This window comes from Tetrao urogallus (genome assembly GCF_951394365.1).
Source record: "Tetrao urogallus genome assembly, chromosome: 1".
Taxonomy (NCBI): Eukaryota; Metazoa; Chordata; class Aves; order Galliformes; family Phasianidae; genus Tetrao; species Tetrao urogallus.
Window position 1 is genome coordinate 164,007,450 of NC_136813.1, and position 21,119 is coordinate 164,028,568.

General features: G+C 40.0%; 1 protein-coding gene across 1 annotated transcript; it reads left to right on the plus strand.

Moving 5' to 3' along the window:
* Positions 1 to 1,811: 1,811 nt before the first annotated feature.
* TWF1 (twinfilin actin binding protein 1) lies at positions 1,812 to 17,742 on the plus strand (the record flags this gene model as incomplete). The annotated part of the gene is made up of 9 exons (XM_079549366.1): positions 1,812 to 1,836; positions 5,787 to 5,864; positions 7,845 to 8,023; positions 9,692 to 9,787; positions 10,645 to 10,749; positions 14,890 to 15,015; positions 15,203 to 15,353; positions 15,788 to 15,909; positions 17,572 to 17,742. 9 exons carry the CDS (start codon positions 1,812 to 1,814, stop codon positions 17,740 to 17,742), a joined length of 1,053 nt encoding a protein of 350 aa, XP_079405492.1.
* Positions 17,743 to 21,119: the final 3,377 nt, after the last annotated feature.

The following is a 21,119-nucleotide window of genomic DNA, read 5'->3' on the forward strand; positions in this document are numbered from 1 at the left end:
GACACCACAGTCTCATCCCATTCCAGCATTTCCAGTCCAAGTATGGGTTGCCACCGAAAGCACAGCCCCACAGCCTTGGCTCTGCAGCCTCACTGCCACATTGTGCCAACCGTACTGCTCCTGGGGTGACTCCAGGAACTGCTCTGACTGAAATCTCCCTTTTCTTGGTGAATTTTCAGGTAAATCTGTTCTTTTCAAACATAACAATAGACGGGAAGGAACCAAGAACATAGGACCAGTGGCAGACTCGGTTTGGAATGATCTGAAGTAGTTGGGACAATACCACATCTTTGATTGTCACTCTTTAACTCCAGTACTACTTTCTGATTGGAAAAGGTCTTCATGAAGAGTTGCTTTATCTATCTAGAGCTTCTGTGCTCTTGAGGATGTATCATAGAGGAATTAGAGGCGACTTCTCTGTGCTCTACGAGGTACATTCCATCTCTTGTTTCTTGGTTTCACATGAAGTCTTTTTTATGTCTCTGTTAGTCTGTCAAGCTCTGTTAGTCTGCTGCAGTGCTCAGTTAGCCCCAGCTCACCAGCTGGCAACACATCTCCATAGTGATTTCTTTGCTGGACTAGCATTACACAGTGCTGCTCATATGCTGCCCTTACAGCACTGTTTCACATTTCCCAAACAGGGAGTACCTTGCATGATGTCTTAATAGCTAGGGTATGACAAAGTGCAGGCACTCACATCTGTCAACACAATGAAAGCAGCTGACTTCAGGAATTCCTGAGCTGTGAATCTTTGAGAATGGGAAGGCGAAGCAGCAAGTATTCATTCCTTCATGCTTGCCTTATTCTTTCTTTCTTGCCTGTGCCAAGGGATAGGCCACTGGGCTAAATGGTGACCCCAAAAAACACTGCTAACTCTCTGGAACCTGAAAGAACCATCAGCATCAGGACATTTTGTTGCCCACATGCCCACAGTCCTGCTACATTTACAAACGCCAGCCCATTTCACTGAGAGGCTGAGAGTGTAATAAAAAACACAGTACAGATTAAAATTGCAGACTATAGCACACTACACAAGAGCATTTTTAGAGAAGAGTTACTATGCATCTTCTGAGCAGGCAGCCCATGGCAGTGGGCACAGCCCCAAGCTGCTGGAGTTTCAAAAAGAATCTGGGCAATGTTCTCAGACATAAGTCTGGGTTTTGGGGATAGCTGCGTGGAGCCAGGAGTTGGGGCTCAGTGCCTATGGGTCCCTTCCAATTCAGGTTCCTGTGGTTCTGTGATTCAGTGAAATCATGAAAAATTAGTGGATAAAGCCTCCCTTGTAGGAGCAGGGGTTTGAGGTGAAAGCTGTGGTTCTGGGCTGTGTTCCCTAATTTTTCCTCCAGGCACTTTACTGCTGACAGGTTAACATAGAATACATGTTCAATACAGAACGTGTAAGCGTCCCTCCTCGCCTCAGGCAAGACAGCCATCTCTGTGACAGGTGCCTAGAGATCATCCAAACTCCCTTCGGCCATTTTTCTGTATTCCAGCCTACAGACGGCCGCGCGGGGCACCGCTATAGGGCGGATGAACGCAGCACCACTCTCTCGGGGGAGGCGGCAAGAGGACCCGGCCGGCCCGAGCAGCTCGGCGGGCTCTGCTCTAGGGGGCAGCAGCACCCCGCCCGCCGTGGGGCTGTGGGGCGGCCCGGCCCGGCCCGGCGGAGCCCGGAAGGCGCCGCGCTCCCTCCCGTCGGCCGCTGAGTGGCGGCGGCGTGTCACGTGTGCACGGCCGGGCCGGGCCGGGCCAGGTCGAGGCGCACTGCCCCGGGCACAGCGTGGCTGGCGGCGCCGGCGCAGCGGTGCGACATGTCCCACCAGACCGGCATCCAAGGTACTGCCCTCTTTCCTTCCCTCCGGGCCGTCCCCGCGTCCCCGTTCCGCAGCGTCGTTCTCCCCGCCGCTTCTTTGTTCGCTCCGAGCTACCCTTTCTCCCGAGGTTACACCCGTAACGGAGCGAAGCGGGAGCTGCCGCACGGCGAGTCGGAGCCCCGCGGGTGGCGGTTCTGCGTCTGGCCGCGCCCGGCAGCCTCGGGGCAGCGGGGATCGGGTAGGGTGCGGCTGGAAGATATCTCCCGCAGAACGCCCGGCGCGGCGCCTGAGGCGTGCCCTGCACACAGGTGTCCTCCGGCGGCCGGACGGGGACCTCCGGCCCCGCGAGGTATCGCCGCAGCGCTGCGGCAGCGCCCAGCTGCCCCCGCTCACTGAGGAGCGCTGCAGCGCTGGAGGAGGACCTTGAAAGAGCCGGAGCTGGGAAGGAGGAATCCCGGCGAGTCCCTGTGACGAGGAAAAAGTACAGGAGAGCCCTTTTTTCCTCAGCGTGTCCAGGCCTTGGAGAATGTGAGGAGCAATTGGAAGACGGCGACGTGCTGTTTCTCGGGATTATCGGCCTCGCAGCATCACAGCACTGCTAAGCAGGGATAATGCAGCAGCGGGATTATGGGGTTTGCGGTTTTATTATTTGCTTTCTGCAGCCTCGCTCAGTGACTAATGCGGTGTACTTTGTCTGCTCGTCTGCATTTATGGTTGCAGGTGACTTTTGTCCTGGTCTGGGTTGCTCTTAACTGCTCTTCAAACCCCTTTTTGGCTGCTGGATACGTTTGTTCCGCAGCCTGTCACCTCTCTTCTCTTCCTTCCCCCCCCAGTGCCAGCTTGCCATTAAGTTGGTGTGGCCACTTGTTTTAAGTTGATTGTCCCTTCCTGGGCTGGGGTGCACCTCAAGCAGTGTTTTTCCACGTTGAGGAATACTGTTCCAGTGGCTCTTAATTCTCTTATGCTCCTCCCTCCAGCCCCAATAAGAGGGAAGGCAAGAACACCCTGTTGCTTACCATGACCAAGAATGGCTAAGCCTCTTCTTTGAGAGCCTTTTGTCCTCTGAAGAGAGCCGCAGTGAGCTCAGCTGCTTTCCTGTCCTGATCCTGCCTTGGCAGGCTGGGATGCAGCCCAATTATCCAGGGTCTCATTTGTAGTAAAGCTTCTGCAATTGGAAGAGGGATAGCGTTTGTTGTGCCGTTGCTGGCATTAGCAACAAACAGGCTACTGTCACTCATAAACAATCACAAGATTTGGCAGCATGGAGCGCTCTTTTCTGGAAGCAGAAATGAAGTAATGGGGACAGTGATGTGTACCAGACGAATGTTAAAAGGACGGGGCTTTCAAACAAAGCAGCAAATATAAATAGTCGCAGGGTGCATTGAGCTGTGGGGAGATTCACAAGACTATGTTCAACTCTTCCAAATTATTTCAAAAGTGTATTTTTGAAATAAGTCTCATTGCATTTTAATGTTCCATATTACAGATAAATCACTTTGAAAGTGCAACAGAGTAAGTTGTTGATATGTGTGTACGTTTACAGGCTGTTTTACACAGTCATTTGAAGACTGTAACCAGTTTTTATAAAGGGACTGTTCAAATACCAAAGAGTTTACTTAATGCAAATTTGCTCATTGAGGAAGGTAGCATGTTGGTTGCTCTAAAGTAATGCCTATTTATTTCTTTGGAAACTGGAACAGATAAAAGAGCACTGTAACGCTATTTGATAAAGCAAAACTCTCAGCTACAAAGCTACTTTTCAACATAGTCCCCACCATTAGCTCTGCATTTTGGCCACTGATGAACAAGAGCCTGCGTGCCATGCTCATAAAAATCTGCACCAGCAGAGGTGACCCCTGTGGCTGTTGTCACTGCTGAAATGCACCACTTGCTGCCTCAGTGTGCTCACATCCACTGATTGGTCTCCATAAATGTTCAGCAAGCATTGATGAATGTCAGTGGGTGCAATTTTTTCTGCATGGAGGAATTCAATTGCATGCTTTTACTTCATACTCACTTCTATGTCAGACATCATCGTGTCAGGCTGCCCTTCTGCTGCCATCTGTCACACAGCAACAGCATGGAATGGAATACTGGTGGGACGGTCCACCATCTACTGCCATACCACCACCATCTACCTCTGGATGGTGTCATGGGCTGACGTAATAAAATAAGAGGCATTACTTAAAGAGCAGACCTCATGCATGTCAGCTTGTCTATCTTAGCTCTGTATGTTGCATCCTTTGAAAAGCACCTGAGTACAGCAGTGAAACAACAGATAACTTGCACTGCTGGATAGAACAGGGTATGTAGAACTAAGACATATCCCATGTGTTTTTTCCCACATGTACAATGAAGCATTTCCACTACTGAGATATAACTTCTGTAACAAAAGCAGTGATGTATATGGAGAGAATTGACATGTTTATCATCATGAATGTTTTTTGGAAAAGAAATTAAACTGCAAGTTGGCCGGTGAGATTCCAAGACCAAACTGTAATTGAGGTCTTTGCTCTGCAGAAGGTTTAAATAGAACATTATATTGCTCTGTTGTGAATTTTCTGATCTCTGTATGGAGAAAAAAAGTGTATCTCACAGATAGTGAGTCTGTCTCTCGATCACTAACATCTTGTCTCAGAAAATGACTCCAGGAGCTGTTGTGGTTCTGGTGTCAGTGCAAAGGACTGCTGTGTCTCAGTGTTGTTTTGGTGTGCAGGGTTGATACAAGAGTACAAAGAGCAAGGGATTGTAGACCTGAAGAGGACAACCATTTCTGGGGGAATTGGGAAGTCAGGAAAGTGGTGTAATATTTGTGTGCTGAATGGAAGTGCGAGGAAAGGCAAAGGTGGTTGGAAAAGCTGATTACAGAGGATCTGCACTGCTGAGTGGGAAGGTGCTAACTGAGATGGAGGTGGGCTTGGACTGGAAATCCAGCACAGTTCTGTTTGTGTAAATACCCATGCTTCGTCTCCATCCCCCAACCCATTGTGGAATTCCAGAATGGACCTACCCTTTGCTTTCATGGACCTGAGTTGTACATATTTTGAGTATGGGTAGAAATACAGCCAGATGCCGTCTGTTCCTTCGGCCTCATTGTGACTGTAAATAATCCTTTTTCTTTGTTTCCTGGTTTGCTGTTTGTTTTGCGGGTGCTGTCCTCTGTGCTGTGGGATTACTTAAAGGACCAGCTTGCAACAAGTGTTCTTTAGTAAGTACAGGACAGCCCCCTGTCCGGGGTATAATTAAACTGATCTGCACACAGATCATTTAGCAAGGCAGTTGAAATTAGAATAACGTCTCCAGGACTCGAGCACGGTTCTTCCTTGTGCTTACAGAAGGGGTTGATCATACTTGTATTGTAATATCAACGTGAATTACAGAATTTGTGAATTCATTTAATCTGCCCTATTGTGATGGGTCAGGGATTGGAAAGTGTCATCAAAATGCTTGCAAGGTCATGACTTGATAGAGAAGATGAATCAAGAGTGTTAGCCTTCCTTGGTACCCTTCAGAGAGGCATCCTTAGGAAAGGCAGGTGATTTTTGCAGACAGGCTCTAACATTTTCCTGGCAGGCATCAAGTTTGTGTCCGCAGGCTTACTGCAAACTTTCAGACTTCATGAAGCTCCTGTAATTTGAGATGCATTGTATTTGTGTTGTGTTACTGTGTGAACTGGGAAACCTGAGAGTGATGATGTGATGTCACCTTGAATTTTCACAATGTTGAAAATGATACGGTATTGCAAGTGAGCAGGGCTCTTTTGCAGATGTTTGTAATGTTGTCTGTGATCTTTCTGTGGCTTGCCTGTGGCTGGAACAGCATTTGACCACTCCTGTGTTCCTTTTTCAGTCTAGCATCATAGTGGTGGGCCAGGTGTATGCTTTTCCAGTGTCGTTTTTACCTTCCTGAGTACTCTTTGTTGTTGGAAAGAAGAATGTGTTAATTTGCTTACTTTTATTTTCTCTTTTTCAGCAAGTGAAAATGTTAAAGACATCTTTGTTGGAGCCAGAAATGGAAAATACAGGATTTTGAAAATAGTCATTGACAATGGTCAGTCAAGTTTTACTATTTTTCCCGGATTCTTTTGGATATTTCCCTAACTATTTTAGTGATTTTCATGTAGAATTATTTAAAAAAACAAGAACGCTTCAAAGCTTAATCTTACCAAGGTCTTTCATATCCTGAAGGTAGAATTTGAGTCTTGCTGATGCTAAATTAGAATTTTTCTTCCAAATGTCATTTCATATTCTCCCAAGACCCATTGCTTCTTTCAGAAGTACATTAAATGCCCACCTCGTTACCTCTTCTTTTTTTTCTCCTTCCCAAAGTTCACTCATTACAATACACTGAAAAACCTTTTAGCTAGAGAAAGGTGTGTGTGTACATGGGTACACATACATACATACGTTTATTGTTAGGTAAGTAACTTGCTGTTATATTCTTTGTGTTTGCTTCAGTTTTTCCCTGCTTTTCTCAAGGAAGCAACAGTAATATTATAGTCAGATCACTGCAAGTCTCAGCAGCATGGGTTACTAAGTCTTGGCCTATATTTTTTTATTAGGAAAGTTAAAACAATGTGCTTGTGTGTACATGATACTTCTTAGTACAAAATGAAGGTCATAAGTAGGGAGTGTCTTCCATTTTTATCTTAAACTTTTTTCTCTGTGTGCTTGTGTGTGTGTATATGTATACACAATTTGTCTGTTTGTGGAAGTAGAGACCAGCTTAATTCTGTTTTCCATAGTTCAAAAAGAGGCTTCTAATGCTTCCAGAATGCTGGAAGCAAAATGGTTGCCTCATATGTCTGCAGGAGCTTTCAGCAATGCCCTTAATGAGTAGACAACACTCAAATGGAGTTCTACTAATTTGAGTGAATAAGGGAACGGGTTTGCTGCTGGGCAATATAGTTGCCGTGTTTATTTTTTTGTGTTTGTTTCTTTATTAAATTCAAGTGATTATAAAGCCACCTAGAGCTAAGAATTGCCAAGTACGTTCTGGGTGTCCTGGTTATCTATGTGTACAGCTTCAGCTACTTTGCACCTAATGCAGAGAAGTGCCAAATGCACACTCTCTCTCTCTCTCTCTGAGCTGTTCACGCTCTGTGCCTTGGAAGATTGCTGTGGGAGAGAGCCTTGTCTGAAACATTCTGCAGTTAAAGACTGTTGTACTTCTGTCTGAAGTATTAAAGATCAGGTCCAAGACTCTCAAAAGATACTATGCGTGCCAGCTGCTATGGGCCTTGAAACTGCTGTGGGAACCGTATAAACAAGGTGTTTCTCCTTTGGCTGCGGGGTCTAATATTTGAAAGTTGGTAAATGTTTTGAAAGATACTGAGTAATATTTTTCTTTGGAAGCTGAGATGTGATTTATATGTAAGCGAGAAATCTTGTTGCTACAGTTGTTCATATAATTAAATCTCATCTGAAGTATTCTTTATGGATTTAAGCCAATTATACATAATAAACAACTTCAGTAATTTAAAGAGACTGCAGTTATGAAGCTGTATTAGTTTATCTACATATATAGTCAAATTAAAGCGATTACTGCAAGCATGTTCATTCCAAGCTCTTTTCACTGTGCAACTGAGTTACTGTCCTTACCATAAGTACAGACATTGGTGTCAGAAATCAGTAATTCTAATCTTAATTTTTAAAAACCTACTCTCATCTTATTTCTATTAAGTATTTCATTTTAAAAGTAAATGAACTAGCAAAGGGCAGTTTTTATTTCTTCTCTGTACACATTATGCTAAACACTGATATCAGTCTTACCTCTTCAGATCAAAGAGCTTGATGACAGCCAGTGCACTGCTTCTCAACTAATTGTATTTTGGTTAAAGGAAGTTAGGCTTTATGCATACACAGCTTTTGCAGGAACTCACTTGCTATCACACTGAATGCTCCTGACTTCCATTCTTGTGGGCATGGTTACAGAATATGAAGTGTTTGATTAATTACTAATAATAACTAATTTTGAAAAACACTATCAACTATATATTTGCTAACCAATGGTTTTGGTTATTGGTTTTAGAGCAACTTGTTCTGGGATCCTCTAGGCGGCCACTTGGATCATGGGAAAAGGATTATGATCCTTTCGTTCTTCCTCTTCTTGAAGACAAGCAACCGTGTTACATTTTATACAGATTAGACTCTCAGAATGCTCAAGGATATGAATGGATCTTTATTGCTTGGTCACCTGATCACTCTCCTGTAAGTAGTAGTCACAGAATCATAGAATGGCTTGGAATGGAAGGGAGTTCAAGGATCATCAAGTTCCAACCCCTTGCCACAAGTGGAGTCACTGACTTCCATATCTTATACTAGATCAGGCTGCCCGTCCAACCTGGCCTTGAACACCTCCAGGGATGGGGCATCCACAGCCTCTCTGGGCAGCCTGTTCCAGCACCTCACCGCTCTCATAGCAAAGAACTTCCCCCTGACATCCAACCTAAATCTTCCCTCCTTCAACTTAAAACCATTTCCCCTTGTCCTGCCATTATCTACCCTTTTAAAAGAGTTGACTCCCTTCCTGTTTGTAAGCTCTCTTTAGGTACTGGAAGGCTGCAATGAGGTCACCTCACAGCCTTCTCTTCTCCTGGCTGAACAAGCCCAGCTCCCTCAGCCTGTCTTTAGAGGAGAGATGCAAAGGACATATATTTGTAACATTTATTCAACAGTATTGTTCGATCCAAATCCTAGATGAGAAGGATTTGGGGAATGAAGCATTCCCCAGCCTTCATCACACTTTCTGCCAAGGAAACTGTAGAGATATCTTCCTTGAAGCTGATTATGAGTCTAGATGGAGTGTAGCTGGTCCAACTTATTTCTAGCTTGGTCAGAGGAAAAGCACACATTATCGTGCTTTTCTTTCTGTCAGTGTTCATGGAAATAATAGAAGAACATAGAACAGAAATCCCCATTGGTGTCATCATAGAGAGAAGGATTATAGTTTGAGCTAAAGTTGCTTATTCTGTTTGGTTTGCTGGCAGACCAGTTGGCATCTGTGAGTCTGTGACCCACCTGAGAATGTCCTCTTTCTTACAGAGCGTGGGAGGAAAGAGAAGTCAGCCTTATCAATTTCTAGGAGAAAGTAGGGTATTAGCTCCAGGTTCAGTAAATGTGAGATAGGGGAGGACAAAGCAAATCTATTCCCAGATTCCTGCGCTACTTTGGATAGCACTTAGGAAACAGTAGGAGACCAAGAGCTGGAGTGCATAGAAGAAATTGAGTGGAAAAGATTGGGGTATTCTGATGAGGATGGCATGGTTGTGAAATAAGCTGGGGAAAATGGGACTGCGGGGAGAGGAATATGTATGTTGGATGCAAATTGATAGGAAGCAAGCATCATTAGGTCTTTTGCTCTAGAAAATTTCATTTTTCCATTCTGTAGTTGAACTACCAAATCAAAAATAATAAGGGTTATTTGCAGTCTGTTCTTTCTGTGATGTATCACATTACAATAGACAGACTGGTGACAAATGATCTAATCTGTTGTGTTTATTTTTTCCTAAACAGAAGTAGTAAGGATTGTGTTCTGTTCTGTTTTGTGGGGTTTTTTTAATTATTATTATATTTTTAAAGCTCATGCTCTAATTAAAGCTGCAGTTTGGCTTAGAAATTAGTTTAATAATAATGCATAGTAAAATGTCTTATTGTGCACTTGAGAATTTAATACATATATTAGCATCACGCTCCAGAACTCATTCTGTTCTGTTATTAAGAAATGCAGTTTCAGACTGCACTTTCAAGTCTTAAAATATTTGTTCAAGAAGGGCTGTTTATGGTCTTGGTACCTCAAAATGCTGTTGTTGTACACCTGAGCTGTGTACCCTAAATAGAAGAAAGAATTAAACAAACCCCTGTTTTATGATATATCAGGTTCGTCAAAAGATGTTGTATGCAGCAACCCGGGCAACACTTAAGAAAGAATTTGGAGGTGGTCATATTAAGGATGAAGTATTTGGAACAGCAGAGGTATGTTCTCAGGAATGCTAATTATATTAGATGATTTTACTGGTATTAATTTGTGGTGATGTTGCTCTTTTTGATGAAGGAAACAGGGGGTTGAAAATTTTGTGTGTTATTCAAACATTAAAATGTAATAACTCTCATTTGAAAAAGTTATTACATTTAACAATTTAAGATTAAGATGTCCTTCCTTCAAATGGGTATTAAATCACCCATGACTAACAGTACAGTCTTTTAATCTTACTGCATGTTTATGAATCCTTCAAAAGCTGTAACCATTAAAACTTTCAGGCTAATTGTTTGCAGAAGCCATTGTGGATGTAGGGGTCTGAATCACATGGGCTAGAACAGCTATTAGTGAGACTTCAGCAACTGAAAGCAAACGTTTTTATCTTAAACCAAGGGCATGAAATTGTCTGTTCTTTAAATTCGACTGTGAAAGTGGACTCAAGTCCATAGTTGCCATCTTAATGTATGGAATAAGAATTTTAGTAGCTACCAATTTGTCAGTGAAAATGCTAATAGTTGTGTGTTCAGTTATGATAAGATAGTTCCAACGTGCATGCATAAAGAGGTCTGAATAATTTCATGTATACCTCTGTTTTCACAAAGACTTATTTTTGAATTAGTGAGGTAATTATGGGCTGACTGGAAATGCTGCCCGCTGTACAGTTGGGTATAAGAGCAGCCCAGGGAATCCTGCTGTTCAGGATGCCAAGTAGAGCTTGCAAATGCACGTAAACTTGCAGTATCTCTGTTTGAATAAAATGAATGTAAATATATGGGAAATAACTGCTGCATGAACTGTGTTAGAAAAAATACTTCAGTTCTGAAAATGATGAGTACTGATACTGTGCTTTCAGGATGATGTTTCACTGAACGGATATAAAAAATACTTGATATCACAGTCCGCCCCTGCACCTCTGACTGCAGCAGAAGAGGAGCTTCGACAAATTAAGATTAATGAGGTACCTACAGCAACTTTCAGCATGGTTTGGCCATTGGATGCACAGTTCCTGATGTATTGTAGGCAGAGGCTTTTCTAGAGTAAAAAAGGCAGAACAGAAAATCAAAAACTTCAGTAAGTTTTTGAGTGGATGAGAATATAAATGTCTCACTCAGTGAGTAGGGACAGCAGGATGCTGATGGCTGGAGACAGAGCAGTGTGATCTTGCTGAGTTTGCAAGGGCCAGTGGCTTTGTAAGAGGCCTGCTGCCTAACATGCTTTTAATACCAGTGGATGTGCTTCTGTGTGAGGGTTACCAACCATTGGCACAGGTTGCCCTGAGAGTCTGTGCAGTCCCCTCATTGGAAATCTTCAAAAGCTGCCTGGAGTGTGGGTATGGGTACCCTGCTCTGTCTGGGTGTTCCTCCTTGGGCTGGGGGTTGGATGAGGGCACTTTCAGAGATCAGCCTCAACTATTCTCTGATAGCCCACATTTCACATGGTGGCAGAAACTGTAGAAAAAATACAAAATAGCAACTGTTGCAGTGAGTAATTCCGAAGAATATTTCAGCAGCCATTATCTGAGCTTCCAGAACCAGTTCACTTGTCTTTAAGACTTGGAAGAAATAAGACAAAGTTCAATGAAAGTAAAAACAGAAATCCAAAAGAACTAACCATTTCTTTTAAAAATATCCATTCGCTTTTCCCACAAATGCTTTATGGAAAGACTATTAGCACATGCCTTTAAACAGGTAATGTGATGATAAATTGCTGTTTAGCCAATGACTGAAATGTTTCAGAGGATTCTCTTCTCAAATTTTTCCATCATTTAACCTCTATTTGCATTCAGACATGTCTTAATAGATCTTGTGTTGATCGTACGAGTTCTTCAGCCTTATTTTACAGCCATTGTTCACATGTTTGAAATGTGGCATGTTTTTCCCACTGGATGCCAGCAAGCTATCATGTTAAACACAGCTCTTTATCTTCCCTAAAATTTTCACTCCCTAGTATGCTTTTGCTGTAACAGTGTTGGTTTTTTTAACATTCATTTCTTTGATGTCTTTGCTTTCCAGATCAATTTTTGATTAGTTCAGTGTAGAAATATGCTCATCATTACCAAACACTTCATTTTAGTTGATTAGCTTTAGGAAAAACAACAACAAAAAAACAAACCAAAACAAAACAAACACTAAAAAATGTGAAACTTCCATGGTATCAATGACCACTTACTTCTGATATTAGTGTTATCTTTAATGCCCTATGAGCATGTTGTGTAACAGCCAATTCACGCTGACTAATAGTTCATGTTCTGTAATGAAACTTCAGGTTGATGGTTGGACTTGATGATCTCAGTGGTGTTTTTCAACCATACTGATTCTATGATTCAGCAGCAATAGCAGTACTTCTCAAGGATGCATTAACTGTATGTTGCTGCCTTTTTGGCTTCATTTGGAACATCTTGAAGTATGTTAAGTTGTGTCATTTGTATCTTTGTTATTTCTGCCAGTATGAAACCTGTGGTTAGGCTCAGTGGAGCAGTATTTCATTAACTTTCATGCTTTAGCTTCCCCAAACAAAAAGCTTTCTGATATTAAGGGAATGAATGTGTTTAAAAACCGTTTGGATGTGGTGCTCAGGGACATGATTTAGCAGAGGGTTGTTAGAGTTAGGGTAGTGTGGTCAGGTTGAGGTTGGACTTTTGACAGTCTTGAAGGTCTTTTCCAAGCTGAGCAATTCTATGATTAAAAATAAAAAAATGAATTTTCTACATGTTATGTTCTTTCATAATTACCTAAGAAATATTTGAATTAATCAGATCAAAGGTTTACCTTATTGCTGCCAAGACACTGAGTGAGCAACAGCAGGAATCTGGGAGGGGTGTAAGAGCAAGATAAGAAGGGCGTGATAATTCCTTTGAATATTCTTTGGGGTCTGGACTCGATGATCTCTTGTGGTCCCTTCCAACCCCTGCAATTCTCTCAGTGCCTCAGCCTTTGCAGATAGGACTCTTCCAAAGTAACATATGATGTTTTACTATATAATGCTTTTTTTTTTTTCCATCCATCATACACAGTCCTGTCATTGTTCTAAATCCTCATAAAGTTTTGTTGGCCACAGATCCTATAGCAGTGTTGTTACAGCTTGGCAAAGTACTACGTAAAGAACTGCTGCCTGCTATCTATGAGCTCATACCCTGACAGATAGCATGGGGAAGACAGAGAAAAGCCATTCCTCACTTTTTTCCCCTCACTCTCCACTATATCCACAAGACCTCTGCATTCCTTACCAGTTCTCTCTTCTGGGCTGAAAAGTCCTCATCTGTGTACTTTTTCCTCCTGAAGTAGGCATGGCACACTTCTGATCCTTCTGCTTTTCTCTGCAGTTTTTCCAGTTCTTCTATAAAATTTATGAAAAGGAGGGGTGGAGAAATCAGAACTGCATGTGGTATTCAAGATACAGGCATGTTACTGATAGCTGAACTGTGTAATGATGTATTCTGTACTCTTAACGACTTCTAAACATTTCATTTGTTGGTGGGTGGTGCCTTGATTGCTTGGTTGATTTTTGCCTAAAGTAACCACTGGGCTGACATTTTCAGATAAATATTTTGTGTGACCTGAATGTCAGTAGCTAGTTCATCACCACGCAGGTAGAAGAAAGGTATTTTTCCTCCTGCATATAATGTTTTACATGTACCCACATCAAATTCCATCTGCCACTTTATTACCTCCTTGGCAACCATCACTAACGAATCTGATGGTATGATTTAGGTCTTTGTAAGTGATTTGGATGTTCTGTTTAGCTTTAGTGGACTTGTATATGTTATGTTATGGACAAGTAGATTTGGTTCCTTCTCCTAAATCTAGTGTTATGCTGTGTTATTTTCTTCTTGTCCCAGACTTCGTAGCTGGCTTTTCTGTTTTTTAATTTTTTTACTACATTTTGTTCTGTGATGCCAATTTAATGACATTTATTAGTCAGATTTTATGCAGATATATATATTTTGCAAATATTTGTCATACAATTGTATTATGAAAATTACTAAAATTAATACAAAAGTAAACTCTTCTGCCTACCTGATTTCACATTCTCCTTCCCTGATGCTGAGAAGCTGTCCTTTAAAATACATTTAAAGTACATTGCCCCAAGTATCTTTGTTTTTCATTATTTTCATCATTGTTGAATATTTCACTATCTGAACATCTTTCAGCTGATAGATCTAAAACCCACACTTTCTATTTTGTATGCTTTTCTGTCTTCTTAACTGCCTCATCACCAATGTTACGTGTGTTTGTAAAATTGTAAAAGGAAGTCAGTACATTCAAAAGCTAATACTTGCACAAAAAGATGAGGTTTGGCAATGCTGGAGGCCAGAGCTCATTTTCAGAGAAATTGTGCATGAATATTAAGATATGCCACACAAATTCTTGAGAAGTATTTTTAAAACAACTGTCCTTTTATCTCAAATAGTTTTTGTGTCTAAGATAACTAGATTATGAACAACTGTCTAGCTTGCAGTTACCATAGGTTTTTGCACTCTGTGTTAAACCTAGAAGTCAAAAATCAAAGCTCTGCTTGTTTATCTGTTTGCTTTCTTTTGGATAGGCTTTTTGAAGGAGAATGCTGAAGTGGAAGGGAGGGAGGGAAGGTGCTTCTTTTTTTTCCTTCAAGAAGATCTGTCTCTCTAAGACATGTTTTTTCTCCATTCTTCCCAGAATGTTGGCTTCCTATAATCACATTTTCCTATTCTTGTCTAAAACGTATCACGATAAAGTTCAGGAACAACACTGTGAGTTCAGAAGTACAGTGCAGCACAGGAAAGTCAGACTCTTTGCTCCTGGCTTATTCTATGTTTGTACTAGAGTTTAGCTAGATCTTCCCTCACACTTAGGCAGTTCACTCTTGTAATTCCATGGGTTCTGCTGCTTCATATATGAAACTGTTTTCAGGTAAGCAAGCAAATGTGACCTGTTAATTAAAAACAAAACAACAAGTTGTTTGTATAAAGGGATTGTATAAGGGGATTGATGGTTTGGCATAGCATATTCTTAGAATAGCTGCTGACAGCTCTGTATGTAACCACATGCAATGCATTCTCAGAAACCAAATGAATGCCTGCAAAGGTTTCTGTTCATATTTTCATTGGCTTGTATTCCAGGTACAAACGGATGTTGGTGTAGATACTAAGCATCAAACTCTGCAAGGAGTAGCGTTCCCTATTGCTAAGGAGGCTATTCAGGCTCTGGAGAAATTGAGAAATAAGCAACTCAATTACGTGCAGCTGGCAAGTATAAGATACTTCAGATTATTTTTAATAATAGGTACTAAATACTTGCACACCAAACAATGTGTGTTGATGCCATATACTGATAAGTTACCATTCTGTACTTGAAATCTTTTTTTTCTACCCTGTCATATTCTCTCGCTTGTTTTCTGTGTATTAACTGTATGCCATTTTTCTTCATTAACAGCAAATTGATATGAAAAATGAAACTATTATTCTAGCCAACACACTTCATACTGAACTTAAGGACTTGCCAAAAAGAATTCCAAAGGATGCTGCACGTTACCACTTTTTCCTGTATAAGCATACTCACGAAGGAGACTATTTGGAATCCATAGGTATGGGAAAATTTCCCAACATGAAATGTTCCCAAAATGAAATGTTGGTTTGTTTCAAATACTTCCATAATCTTGAGGCAGAGAAAGACGCATCATAAAAGTAGATAACTTGGAGTGTCTGACCTCTCATTGTATTCATAAATTTCAAAGTCACTTGGTTGCCAGACTGATTTCTGAAGAGTCTTTATATTTAGAAAGTAGTGAACTATTCCTTTTGATTATAAGCAACACATAGATTGGTAGCCATGTGAAAAAATAAAGATACTTCCTTTTAGGAATGAAACACTTAACTGAAGTAAAATGCACAAAACCACGTTCTGGGTGTTTTAGCTTTCATACTATAAAGTTGATTCGCAAAGTCTTTCTGCTGTAAATGATTCTGTGAGACAGGTTTTGATAAGGATTATTTTTGTTCTGCTTTTTTTTTCCTGCAGTTTTCATTTACTCCATGCCAGGGTACACCTGTAGTATACGGGAGCGAATGCTATACTCTAGTTGCAAAAGTCCACTTCTAGAAATTGTAGAAAGACAGTTGTGGATGCAAATAATTCGAAAGGTAGGTACACTGGGAATACTCCATCCCTCAATTCCCTTTTTAATATCTAACCATAATTGTTTCTGCCACCACTTTCTGTAAACAATGAAAGGTGCTGTATGGCTATTAAAGACTTATTTAAGAGCTTGTTCTGAACAAGAAATACTTATTAACTAAGGTTCATAATTTCTACGTAGTTTTAGTAAACCTGTTCTCGTGCAAGAAGGTCTTTGAAAGTACTCTGAAGGACTATTCAGAAGCAACATGATTTCTTACTAAAAGGCCTGTTGTTCTTTGGATCACGGCACGTTATTACTGAACTCTGAATTCCTTTAAGGCCAAGGTTTCGTAATGATTTTCAAAATGAAGGAAAAAGGAAGCAGCAGTTCTGGAACTTAAACTGACTCTTAGGAGCCTTTGATGGAGTAATTAAGGACTTAGGAGAATGCTGGTCTTTCCAGTTGCAAAGATTATACTACTGTGCATAAAGAACAAGTGGCTTCTCACTTCTAGAGCAGAGACCACAATAACGGTCCATGTAAATGTGAAATATGTGACCTATTAATATTTCTATTCTAAGTTCAGAATAATTTTGAGGTTTGGTTTCTGATTATTGTTTATATTGTTTGTATATTATTGAGGTTTGGTATCTGATTATTATGGTATTCTGATTATATATATATACCCGAAAGAAGTTATTACTGTGATGATGTAGCTTGAGTACATACAATTGCTGCATGGTTTCATATATCATTCCTCACAAATTTCTTCATTAGAATGAGACAAATGTACCACATGGTGCTTGAAATTCCTGTAGACCTCTTTCTGAGGCATGTACTTCAATGGCAATAGTGGCTGGCAAGTGCTATAGTTAGGGGGCCGTGAAATGCTGAATACTCACATGCAGTGCCAAAGCATTTGTCTGAACTCCGAATTTGTTGTAATTAAAAACTGGGCCTTGGCTTCAAAACAGTGTTTTCTTCAGGTTTACATTCTTCCACTTAAAACAAAACAAACAAAGAAAAATCTCAGGCTCTTTGTTAATTAAATTTGTTCTATCTTTTCTCTGGCTTGAATACTTGCTGAGTTGCAGTACTCCACTAATTGTGTGAGTTGTTTGTACTCTCCCTTTTGTTCTCAAGAGACAGCAACATATATGCACGTTGCTTTTACAATTTTTTAATGCACTTTATAGTGGAAAAAAAATTCTGAAAGTGTGAAGATCACATTGGAACTATTTGTTTTTGCTTTCGAAGGGAGAAGAAATAAAAGAAATCACCAGTTCTGAAAGATCACATGCTGCTCTCTTTTATTATAAAGGAAATTTCTAACAAAGGACTAATAAGCACTTGCTTTTACATGGAATGTGTACTCTTATTTATTATTATGTACACTGTGCTAAAGCTTGGGGCAGGAGAAGTTACTTGGTGTATGCATTTCTGCTTTTATTGAAAGAAGAACTAATTAAATCAAAATGCACTTAACTCGATACTGGTTAGAGTATAAGAAAAGCTATTCAAGAGGAGGTGAGGTGCTTAGGCACAAGGTAGAGAACATCATGCTGGACTCTGACTATTATTGCACATATTGGTTTTAATATAGCATTTACAGCTTCAGCAGAATTTCTGCATTTTATTAAATACATCTTTAAGATGAATGTAACTATTTTATTTTTTTTTTCAGATTGAAATAGATAATGGCGATGAGTTAACTGCTGACTTCCTTTATGAAGAGGTTCATCCAAAACAACATGCACATAAGCAAAGTTTTGCTAAACCAAAAGGTCCTGCCGGGAAGAGAGGAATAAGAAGACTCATCAGAGGCCCAGCAGAGACTGAAACACCCAGTGATTAGAAACTGTTGTTTGCATTAATTATAGGGTTTTACAGTAAGAAAAAATGAAATCCTGACTTTTGCCAATGAACTGACACCATTCCATTTATAGATGCTAGAGAAAAAAATGTTAAAAATATTCTTTCTACTCTCCCCTCTTCTGAACTCAGTACTTCCTGTGTTGTTACACAGTTATATTTGTTGACCATATTTTACAACACCTGGAAGTGTTAATTATTTTAAAGGTAGAAAACTAAGCTAGTACTCTCTTGTTTTAAATTAGAATCCATTATTTAATAGCAATACATGTGATCATAAACTTCACAGACAAGACTATTAAGCCCACATTTTCTGTGGGTAAGTAGCAGCTGTATGTGTAGATAATGAACCTGTATTTGTACGAGTAGCCTACTGAAATCTGCAAGATTTCACTTGTATGAAGAGTTGAAGCTGCCATTGTCCCAGATAAATCTTTATTTTACCTGGTAACTTTTATGGACAGTAATGCAACAGAATGTTTTCTTCTGTTTTTTGATGTGATGGATTGTTGGGTTTGGGTTTTTATACTACAAAGATTAAAGTCCATTATCTGTTAGCTTATGCAAGTACTTGTTCAGGAATAGCTTATTTTTATTTTTTCCTGTGCAAAAGGTGGTCATTTCAAATTTACAACTAATTTGGTGGGCTTGTCTCTTAAAGAAATCTGACATGAAACCACTACAGCTTTTCCAGACTTAGATACCACTCATCAGCCTTATATATTACTGAATGACCAAGTCCAATGTGATAAAATATGCAGTCACTAAACTCAGTAAATTATGGAGCTGCTTTCAAAGCAATAAGCTTAAGTTTTCTTCCAAATCATTGATTTTCTGTGCACTTGGATCTAAAACTGCAAATTCAGTGAAAATGGAAATAGACTTGCTTCGTAATGCTGACTTATTGAGATCCTGGTGTCATTGCATTATCAACTGCAACTTGAACTTTCAGGTTATTGTTTGAACTTTCATAGTAAATTAAATCTTAAGCAAAATCCAACTAGGTCTTTGCCTGGCACCTGGGTAGCATTTTGTGGAATTTGTCTATTTTTTCTGCTTCTCATCTAAACACTGAAATCAGCCAGGATAGTTGAACTGCAGCGAACCATGAGTCATCTGTTTATTAGGAAGAGGAAAAAATAGATGATTTTAACAAGGAGGGTAAAGAAGAAATAGATGTAGAAATCAAATGACCTTAAACATTTTAAAATTGTGTGATGAGGCAAGTTCTAAAGGATAGATTATGTTCCCCAGTGGGGACTTGCTTCTTAGTGTCTTGTATTGAGCTTTGTATTTTTGATTATTTTTTAAAACTAATGGGAGTTGCAAGTCTTGGATCACTGCATATAGGTGTTGGCTGTACACTTAGATATCTGAATCATTTGTTCACCTAAAGGAAGGTAGATCTTAGAATAGTTCTGTAAGGAAATAAGGGTTAAACACTACTAGTTCCTGATGAAAACAATTTTTATCTCACGCTATTACGTCGCTTGGTGATACTAACTTGTGACATTTGAAATTGCACTGTGCAGTATGAAGGTTGCAATACTTGCTGGTTTTATGGGTTTTTTCTATATGCAGTAGAGATCTGACACCTCAGCTTTTTCATTTAATCTTATACACTACATCAGCCCAATTCAGTAGCTCCTGATGATCCTCAGCTCATCTCCCACCCTCAGCTGCTGTTCCTTTTCTGCCTCTTGCCTTTCCCTTTAGGGCAAGGAGTGGTCTGAGCAATTTTTCTTGTGTACGACATGTCACACAAGCATTATTGTTTTTAAACATTGTTAATGTGTTTGCAGCTTGCACACTGTAACTACATTTATTTCTAGTTGAAATCTAAATCCTATCAGCACCAAATTCCTTTTTTTTTTTTATAAGGTAAACGTGACTGTAGCAGTTCAAAAATGACTTTGAGAGGGCTTTTAGTTTGAATTTAATAGTCCTGTCTGCATCTCACCCATAAGAAGTGCACATACATTTTTACCCTCATTTGAACTTAGCTTTTTAATATGAAATATTTTGAATAAGGAACAGTTTGGCCTGATATGGTCATATGCAGGTTGTGGGGTTGTTTTTTTCATCCATTAATCCTGCCCTGGGTTAGCGAGGGTAGGAAGTAGAAAGCTTAATCTGGAGGATGGCCAGAGCTGGTTAAGTAATTACACGAACGAGTTTCCAATGAGCTGCTGTACAGTTCAACCCAAAGCAGACAATAAGTTATTCTACTTACTTCAAAATATTTCATGCTGTCGTACAGTCAGCCAGCAGGGTGATGTCCTGAGTGTATTCCCCTCTCCTTTTTCCATAAAAGAGAAAGCCTGCTAACAGTTCTCTTTAAATTATATGAAGTCTTGCACTGCCAGCTGCTTCTCTTGGCCCCTTGTAGCTTTTCTCCTGACAAAGCAATAAGCATCTTTCTTACAGAAAGATCTACCATGTTTACATCTGCATAGTTGCCTCACATAACACTGCTATTGTTAAAGAATAGTCAGAGCCAGCACAAAGTGAGGGCATTAAGAAAAGTTACTCTGTAAACTCTCTGGTCATTTCATAATTGAAAGTGTCCATTCAGAATTGTTGTTGGCCTTCATAAATGCCCCAAAGCAATGCAGCTGCTTGCACTTAATTCATAAGCTATTTAATAGCTGCTAATTAACGTGACAAGTAATTATTTTTGAAATGTTTATGTTGCCAAGTAGGGAGAAATTGATCTAATAAACCTCCTGTCAGGGGTTTGTAAAACTAATCAAAGTAATAATTGTTCTATCATACAGATAAACACACTGATAAAGGAAACTTTTGATTTACAGTGTCTGTGTATTCAATGAAAAACACCTTCAGGTGTTGAAATTATCTATTTTGTAATCTACTTTATAAATAAAGATTGATGCTTTAGTGGGTGTTTGAATCATTTTGTGTTTTGTCTTTAACAAAGATCTAGAGGTGAACATCATGATGTGTAAGTAACAGTAGTTTGCTTCTCATCTTTCTATTGCCCTCAGAGAACATTCAGTGTTTTAACTTTTTCTTTTGACGTATCCCCATGGGGAAGTGCACGATGTGGCAATTGGGTGGTGAGAGAAGGAAAGTTTCAGATGCTTTGAATTAGGAATCGAGACAATACTTTTAATGCAAAGGCAATACGAAAAAAAAGAAAACAAAACAACCCAGCTACTTTTCTAACAGGAACAACAGAAGAGGAAGCTCAGTGCTGTGTGAGCATGAATATCACGGACTTATTTGTATTTCATCCACTGACCAGAAGGCAACTCAGCCCAAATACAAAGATGAGATGATTCTTCACATTTCCATACAAATAAGAAATACAGTGGCTGATGAAAATTGTGTAGGCTCAAA